Raw genomic sequence first — 9,183 nt, 5'->3', positions numbered from 1 at the left:
TGTGCCCCAGTTAAGCTGGGCCGAGCACCTCAGTGGAGAAAGCTAAAACTGACCGTCATGATGAGGCGAGAGTTGGTCACTGTTCGAGAGGTCTTTTTGAGTCCTTAAAGACTTAGGCCGCTTAGGGCGAGGAGTCGGCTCTGTCCGGCCAAGGCGTGGATAGCGCCCCGAACTCGGTCTTCCGAATACTAGGGGCTTCACCCAAATTTAAAATTATAGAATTCTATGGCTAAGTGAGAGTGTTCACGCATTATAGTCTGATTGCCTCGTTCGTTGGGCTGAGCGCCTCCCTCGAAGGACCCAAATATGGGAAAAAGAGCGCCCAGGTTTATCCCCGAACACCCCAGCACTAGCGGCAAGGGGGCAGAAGCCGACGACTCGCCATCTCCTAGTATTGATAAACAGCCGCACAGAAGGTAATATTTTAAATTCAAGCAGCATTGCTTAGCGCATATGAACAAGTCTTCAGCGCACAGGATAACACGAGCGGGTTTTACTCAAAAAAATACATCCTTGGTACATTCATCCGCAACAAGGCGGGCACCCTTCAGAACATCCTTATAATAATTCTCGGGCTTGCGATGCTCTTTCCCCGGCGGTGGCCCGTCCTTCACAAGCTTCTCCGCATCCAGCTTGCCCCAGTGCACCTTAGCACGGGCAAGGGCCCTACGGGCACCTTCAATGCAGACGGAGTGCTTGATGTCTTCAAGCCTTGGACAGGCCTCCACCAGCCGCCGCACCAGCCCGAAATAGCTCCCAGGTAGGGCCTTTCCAGGCCACAGCCGAACTAGGAGGCCCTTCATGGCCTGTTCGGCCGCCTTGTGGAGCTCGACCAGTTGCTTCAGCTGGTCGCTCAGGGGCATGGGGTGTCCGGCCTCAGCGTACTGAGACCAAAACACCTTCTCCGTCGAGCTGCCCTCCTCGGCTTGATAGAATGCGGCGGCATCAGACACACTCCGGGGAAGATCTGCAAATGCCCCTGGAGATCTCCGGATTCGGGTAAGTAACAGGTAACTCACGTTTATGTGTTTGCTTTACATAAAGAATGCCTTACCCGCCGCAATCTTCTTCACCTCATCCAACTCCTGGAGGGTCTTCTGGGACTCGGCCTTGGCAGACTTGGCATTTTCTATAGCTGCCGCGAGCTCGGACGCTCGCGTCTTCGAGTCAAGCTCCAAGCTCCCATGTTTCTTCATGAGAACCTGGAGCTCTTGTTGCACCTTGCCAACCTCAGCCTCATACCTCTCCCGCTCGGTGCACTCTACGGCCGCACTCTTCTCGGCCTCGAGCAGTGCTTGCTTAAGGGTCGCCACCTCAGACATGGCCCCTGCAGTAGCCATGTCAATCCTGTCATTTTTTGCAATTGCACCTTTTTTATATACATATTCAAACAGGGTATTTCTTACCTTCCTTCTCCTCGAGCTGCTTCTTGGCACGCCCGAGCTCTTGCTCGGACTTCTCGAGACTCTGCTTCAGCACGTCCAGTTCCGTAGTCAGTGCGGCGGACGCTAGCAGAGAAGCCTGCATACGCATATTGACTCCTTTTGTTAGACTCCTGCGAATTCTTTGATCCTCTATTCGGCTTTTCTTCGCGAATGCCCAACAGAGCATCAGGGGCTACTTTCTATGCGGTAACATTATTTAAACATTCTTTACTTACCTCAAAGCCTGTTAAAAGGATTGTACAAGCTTCAGTCAGTCCGCTTTTGGCAGACTGAACCTTCTGGATCACAGCACTCATAATAGTGCGGTGCCTCCATCGACGAGGGGCACCTCCGGTTGGACGGAGGACACCGACACGGAAGGCTTGCTCCTCTTGGAAGGAGATCGCCCGCCGAACTCTGGAACCTTGAAGATTCCAGAGCTGTGTCCGGCCTTAAGCCGAACTTGGAGCTCTGGGGGGGTTCCTCCCCTTTACTCCTGGAGTCCGGGAGGTCGCCTTGCGGCGCCTCCAGGACCACCTCCTCCCTGCTTGGAACCTGTTGGGACAACACTTCGGTGTCGCCCGTAGGGTGTGGGGAGGAAGCCGTCGGGAGCGAGTTCACCTCCGACGAGCCCAGTGAGCCGCTCGACGACGCGTCGAGTCGGTCTTTGGGTGGGCTGCATAAACACGTTCGACATAAGGGAAAGCTATGCAATAAACAAATACTATGAGTCACTCCGGTATCCGGATACTTACGATTTCGCCAGGGGCTTGGCCCTGGGCTGCCACTCCTCTTCATCGTCGGTGGCGTCGGTGGAGCAGTCCGGAGGAAGGGTTTTCCCCTTCTTGGACCCTCCGGCCTCCTCAGAGAGGGCGGCCTTCCTTTTCTTCTCTCCTCCCGCTGGAAGCGGAGAGGTCTCTTCTTCTTCCTCCTCGTCTTCACGAGAGGAAGGCGCTTCGGGACCGTCGGATGACGAATCCGACACCTCCTGGCGTCGGGCACTCTTTCGAGTCCCCGTGGCCCTTTTCGTGGCCTTCTTCTCTGGCGCCACATAGGGCGCCGGAACCAGCAGCTTCGCCAAGCGAGCGTCCGCTGGGCCTTCGGGCAGAGGAGCCGGACAGTTGATATGTCCGGGCGTCACCACCCAATCCTATCCAGGATAAGGGAACTCAGATCCCGCATAGAGTCAAACTATGAAAAACTGATACCCTGCAAAAGGACAAAAACAGCTTACCGCATGAGCGTGATGCTGAGTACTGAATCCGCGATCCTTGGCAGCGGATACGAGAGCCTCGGCGCCCTTGAAAAGCACCCTCCAGGCATCTTCGTACGTCGTGTCGAAGAGCCTGTTAAGAGTTTGATGCTGCGCCGGGTCGAATTCCCAAAGGTTGAAGGCCCGTCGTTGGCACGGGAGGATCAGGCGGACGAGCATAACCTGGACTACGTTGACAAGCTTGAGCTTCTTGTCCACCAGGGTTTGGATGCATGTTTGGAGTCCGGTCAGCTCTCCTTTTTTACCCCAAGACAGGCCTGTCTCCTTCCAGGAGGTGAGCCGCGTGGGGGGGCCGGATCGGAACTCAGGGGGTGCGACCCATTCGGCGTCGCGCGGCTCAGTGATGTAAAACCACCCTGATTGCCACCCCTTCAGGGTCTCCACAAAGGAGCCCTCGAGCCACAGAACGTTGGCCATCTTGCCAACCATGGCGCCGCCGCATTCCGCCTGGCTGCCGCGCACCACCTTCGGCTTGACGTTGAAGGTCTTTAGCCATAAGTCGAAATGGGGGCGGATGCGGAGGAAGGCCTCGCACACGATGATAAACGCCGAGATGTTGAGGACGAAGTTCGGGGCCAGATCGTGGAAATCCAGGCCATAGTAGAACATGAGCTCCCGGACAAATGGATGCAGAGGGAAGCCCAGTCCGCGGAGGAAATGGGGGAGAAATATCACCCTCTCGTGGGGCCTAGGAGTGGGGATGAGCTGCCCCTTTTCGGGGAGCCGGTGCGCGATGTCGCTGGCCAGATATCCGGCCTTCCTCAGCTTTTTGATGTGTCCTCCGTGACGGAGGAGACCATCCACTTGCCTCCCGCTCCGGACATGACTGGAGAGGGTTGAGGTGGTAGTGCAGACTTGGGCGCTGGAGCTCGAGTGCGCAAGAATGGATAGGCAAAGGAGGAAGAAGGCGTGGGTGAAAAGGTGGATCCTTATCCCCTTATATGGGTGGATGCGATTATGTGTCCCCACCAGCCTGGTAAAACTTGCTTATCTCCAAGCGCCATAATCAAAGGCGCGGTTGGGTTACCCACGCCCGTATTGATGAGAATCCCGAAATGAGGGGACACGATCTCTGCTTTGACAATACGTGCCAAGGAAACCGCCTCGCATAACGCGCTGAGGTGGGATAATGAAACGATTTGGATAAAGGCTTGGCCGTGGCGTGTCGCACCACGGAATACGTCAGCAGATTAGATTTGTGTTAATATTATTATTCTCTCTATGGCAATATGTGGAAACTTATTTGCAGAGCCGGACACTATCTTTGTGTTTAAGATCTTCTATGAAGTATTTGGGGGAGGAACCCGCCTTGCAATGCCGAAGACAATTTGCGCACCGGACTCGTCGTCATTGAAGCCTGGTTCAGGGGCTACTGAGGGAGTCCTGGATTAGGGGGTGTTCGGATAGCCGAACTATACCTTCAGCCGGGCTCCTGGATTATGAAAATACAAGATTGAAGACTCCGTCCCGTGTCCGGAAGGGATTTTCCTTGGCGTGGAAGGCAAGCTTGGCGATACGGATGATCAGATCTCCTACCATTGTAACCGACTCTATGTAACCCTAACCCTATCCGGTGTCTATATAAACCGGAGGGTTTTAGTCCGTAGGACAACATACACATCAACAATCATACCATAGGCTAGCTTCTAAGGTTTAGCCTCTCTGATCTCGTGGTAGATCAACTCTTGTAATACCCATACCATCAATATTAATCAAGCAGGACGTAGGGTTTTACCTCCATCGAGAGGGCCCGAACCTGGGTAAAACTTCGTGTCCCCTGCCTCCTGTTACCATCCGGCCTAGACGCACAGTTCGGGACCCCCTACCCGAGATCCGCCGGTTTTGACACCGACACAGGACGTAGGGTTTTACCTCCATCGAGAGGGCCCGAACTCGGGTAAAACTTCGTGTCCCTTACCTCCTGTTACCATCCGGCCTAGACGCACAGTTCGGGACCCCCTACCCGAGATCCGCCGGTTTTGACATCGACAACGACCTTCTGTGGACAGTCGTTACACTTTATGAGCGGCAACGGTGCGCTGACAAACCTTTGGGCCAGCACCGAGCCCGGACGACGGTCGTTGTTGTATTTTCCTGCGAACCGGTGATGGGGTAGATCCGAGCGGCTAGAAGCGAAGTCAATACTTGCATGCGGCCTGGGGTCGTTGCCGGGGCTGTGCGGTCTGGTACCCGGCCAGCCCATGGCATGGCGCAGCGCCCGTCCCCGACGGGCAGGCCAGTGGATGACATGGGCACACGCCGCGCCCGTCCACGCGTATCCGTTTGGCCACAAACGCGGCCATAAACATTGGTCCGTTTGCTCCACGCGTTGAGCCGCTTGTTCTATCCGTCTACCCCAAACGGACACGGCTGGACCATTTAGCATCGTGCGTTGGAGTTGCCCTTATGCCACAAATCAAACGAGCGGGTTGGCTGATGCAGGCAGACCAGACAGCAGTCATGCACATATCCAACAGTGGCGAAGCGGCCGATGTGATGTGCGCTTCTGCCGGTCAACGCATAGCACCATTCCTAAGGCCCTTCCTAGTGCCCCATGGTGGACAGGTGCTAAGGGTGCCACATAGACAGAAAAATAATGTGACAAAGCAATTAAAGAGAAGAGAGAGCATTAGGCTACTCAAAGTGGGGAGTATCACATACTAGTATCATGCACATGATACTAGTGTATGATACTACCTTCATAGTGCATAGTATTATATAGTAGTACTCCCTCCATTCCCTTATATAAGGCCACAAACTCAAATTACAGGTACCAAGGTAAAAATTAACGACTGCTTTGCAAGTCAACTTTTCTTGTTAAAAGGGATCATTAATAAGCCCTCATGCATGCAAGAAGGAATGAGAAGGAAGTACTTCCTCCATCATAGTTTAAAGGGCGTACCTCACATCTCTCTGGGCCCAATGTTGCTAGCGATTGGTAGGAATAACCGATGCGTTGGAGCTGCGGTAGTTAAGGATATGCGCCTAATTAATCGCCAAACAAACACATAGTAACCTCCCCGTCCAGTAAAAGAAGGAAACCATCGCATGCATTGGTGGAGTAATTTCAGTTCACATCATGCATGCGCACCAGGAAGGCAAATGGAAGGAGCTAATTCCTTCCAAAATGATGCAGTTAATAGGCTAATTAATGACATGCGCCCTATTTCCCTCTAATTGTGAAAATTCTGGTTTTGAAGATACGCTCTTTAAACTGTGATAGAGGGAGTACTAGCACAGTATCATTATGACTGCATGCATGCAAATATTAAACAAGTTGCTAGTTCGAGGAAACATTATTAATTTTTACCTCGATTACTATTAGTGGCCTTGTATATATGCAAAACGTATTTTTCGTAGTGACCTTGTATAAGGGAATGGAGGGGGTATCATAAATGATCATATTTATTGTCATGCATGACATAAAGTAGCATAACATTTAACATGATACGGTATCTACCTACTCCCTCCGTCTGTGAATAAGTGTACTTCTAAGTTTTGTCCTAAGTCAAAGCTTTAAAATTTTAACCTATTTTATAGGAAAAAGTAGCAGCATTTATGACACTAAATTAGTATCACTAGACCCGTTTCAAAATGTACTTTCAGAATATACTAATTTTATGCCATATATGTTACTACTCTTTTCTACAAAGTTGGTCAAACTTTTGAAAGTTTGACTTATGACAAACGGTAGAAGTACACTTATTCACGGATGGAGGGAATATGTTACTACTCTAACCCTCTCTTTCTTCTTTAATTCTCTTCCATATTAGCATGTTTGCTCTTCCCGAGTGCATGAGTAGCTAAGATACCATCACTATGGCAAGCCTTGACCCCAAGAAAAACCAATGCTAAACACGTGAACCTATGCAAAAAGACTACCAACCAATACATGAAGGAGTTTGGTCACTAAACAATTAGATAAAGGTGGCTTAGCTACAAAACTAAGCACCCATGCATTAAGGATATTAGTTGCTAAGCATTTTAATGAATTCATCACCTCACTTTATTAGCATCAATGCATTGAGAGAGGTCTAAGAAATAGAAATAGCAAACGCTGTAAAATTTACATTCTCCGTGTAAAAATCCAACCGACACGGCGATGGGCGATACACCGCCGCGTTCGTGTGCCCCACCCACCACCCCACCGGCCGAACTCCATTACCCATCTTCCACGCGCTTGTCTGCCGGCCGAATCGATTCCAAGTCCAACTCTGAGCTGTTCCCCATCGCCATTTTCCGTCTCCATTTCTCCCCACCTTCCCCGACCCCCAAATCCCCACGCGAATCCGCCCCCGCCGCCATGGCCTCCCCGCCGGGCGCCGCCCGCCTCGCCGCCCTGCTGCTCCTCGCGCTCCTCGCCGGGCCCGCCGCGTCCCGCTTCGCCCCGGCGGACAACCACCTCATCGCCTGCGGCGCGACGGCCCCGGCCGTCCTCCCCGACGGCCGCCGCTTCGTCCCGGACTCCGGCTGCGCGTCCATGACCCTCCGCTCCGCGGCCCCCGCCCTCCCGTCCGCCGCCCCCGCTGCGCCCGCGCCCGCGCCGCCCTCCCCTCTCCACGCCGCCGCGCGCGTCTTCTCCTGCCACGCCTCCTACGACCTCGCCGTGCGCCGCCGCGGGCGCCACGTCCTGCGCCTCCACTTCTACCCCTTCAGCCCCGCCCTCGCCTCCGCGCGCTTCCACGTCGGCGCCGGGGGCTTCCTCCTCCTCCACAACTTCACCGCCTCGTCCCCCGTCGTCAAGGACTTCCTGCTCCCCGTCGACGCCGACGTCCTCGTCCTCACCTTCGTCCCCGAGGCCGGATCCGCCGCCTTCGTCAACGCCATCGAGCTCTTCTCGGCGCCCGAGGAGCTCGTCGGCGACATCGCCACCCTCGTCGCCGCTGACGGCGTCAACCGCACCGACGGGCTCTCCTCGCAGGTCTTCGAGACGCTCTACCGGGTCAACGTCGCCGGCCGCAAGGTCACCCCGTTCAACGACACGCTGTGGCGGACATGGGTCAACGACGAGGGCTTCCTCATCAACAAGGAATCATCCAGCAGCAAGGCATGGTCATTCGGTGGCCGGATTGCTTACCCCAAGGACAGCAGGTTGATGACCCGAGAGGTGGCTCCGGACAACGTCTACAACTCGGCGAGGTCGGTGAGGTCAGACGGCAATCTGACATGGGGTTTCCCTGTGCCCGCTCGCAACCGGTACCTCGTGCGCATGCACTTCTGTGACATTGTGAGCAAGGCACTGTATCAGCTCTACTTCAGTATCTATGTCAATGGTCATCTCGCAGTGAAGGATTTTGACATTTCCAGCACCACTGGATACTTGGCCTATCCGTATTACATCGACTATGTTGTGGACGTTGAGGATGAAGGGATGCTGAAACTGGCCATTGGTGGCTCCAAGATGAGCCGGCCTGGAGAAGCGAGTGGTTTCCTGAATGGGCTCGAGATAATGAGGATGAACAAAACGGGTGGCGGCATGGACGGGGATTTCCCTGTTGTTCTGGACATGGGGTACCTGGTCAGTAAGGGGTTTGGGGAATTCGCTCGCTCACTGCTGTGTGGTTTAGTCTTCGCCGGGCTGTTTTTGGTTTTGGTCATGCTGGTGCTGAGGTTGAGGACCGAGCTGAAAAACAATGGAACGCTTTGGTTCAGCCAGTCAGTGGATTCTGGTGAGGGGAAGTTGGCTAAAGCATATCAGCTTGTGCCCACCAAGACAGACTATTAAGCAGCATGAGATCTGAGAAGCTTCAACTTGTGTCTGTTATCTGTATCCCATGGCCTAATCTTGTGCTTCGTTTGTAAGTATTGTAGTTTTCTAGTTCTACATTTCTACGCCTTTCATGGTTGAAGTTTCAATTGTTTGAGCTTGGCCAGTGCAGAGCACAACTATTGTGTGTACTTAAGAATTAAGACGTGTTTGTATTGCTACTACTTCGCTTACCTCTATCCAGTAATTGAAATATGATCCAATACCTGTCTGTGATGTCTCTATTTTTTGTATCATGGTAGTATGGTACTATAATTCCATTATACCCTTAGGAGAATCCTTTGTATGAAATGATTAGTTATGTAGAAGACATTACTGGAGGCAAAATGTTTCTTACAACTGAAGAATGATTTAGTTGTTGCGAGGGGGAATCTGTTGGTTCAAACCAATTAAGAAGTAGCTGCAGTGTTCCTTGTAGTCATGTCATCAGTAAGCACATCTGTAGTCTGGACTATTTGCGTAACCATGTCCCACAAAATTAGCTAGTTGAATACTTGAATTTATGTCTGACCGCGTGGTGGATTTAGTCTCAGTGCCTACCAGATTATGATGCCTTGGGAATTTCACTCTCATACTTTGCCTATTATTGTTTTTGTGTGTTTGTCTTTGTGTTTGTGCAGACTAATAAAATGAGAAGCTTGAATGCATTAGCACCAGTAGATCTTAGATTTTAGAAAAACTAGTAGATGTCAGGTAAGCGGTATTAATAGAATTTTCTG

At 52.4% G+C, this 9,183-nt stretch overlaps 1 protein-coding gene across 1 annotated transcript; it reads left to right on the top strand.

The window, feature by feature from the left end:
* Nucleotides 1-6,863: 6,863 nt before the first annotated feature.
* Nucleotides 6,864-8,671, top strand: LOC125511418 (receptor-like kinase). The gene has a single exon (XM_048676784.2). The coding sequence runs from the start codon at nt 7,001-7,003 to the stop codon at nt 8,420-8,422; it is 1,422 nt and encodes a 473-aa protein (XP_048532741.2). The 5' UTR covers nt 6,864-7,000; the 3' UTR covers nt 8,423-8,671.
* Nucleotides 8,672-9,183: the final 512 nt, after the last annotated feature.

Source organism: Triticum urartu, chromosome 5A, assembly GCF_056163025.1.
Source record: "Triticum urartu cultivar PI428250 chromosome 5A, HENAU_Tu73, whole genome shotgun sequence".
Classification (NCBI taxonomy): Eukaryota; Viridiplantae; Streptophyta; class Magnoliopsida; order Poales; family Poaceae; genus Triticum; species Triticum urartu.
This window is presented reverse-complemented; position numbering and strand designations above follow the sequence as displayed.

Coding starts and splice junctions, on each gene's coding strand:
- LOC125511418 (XM_048676784.2), top strand. CDS start 7,001: ATGGCCTCCCCGCCGGGCGCCGCCCGCCTCGCCGCCCTGCTGCTCCTC.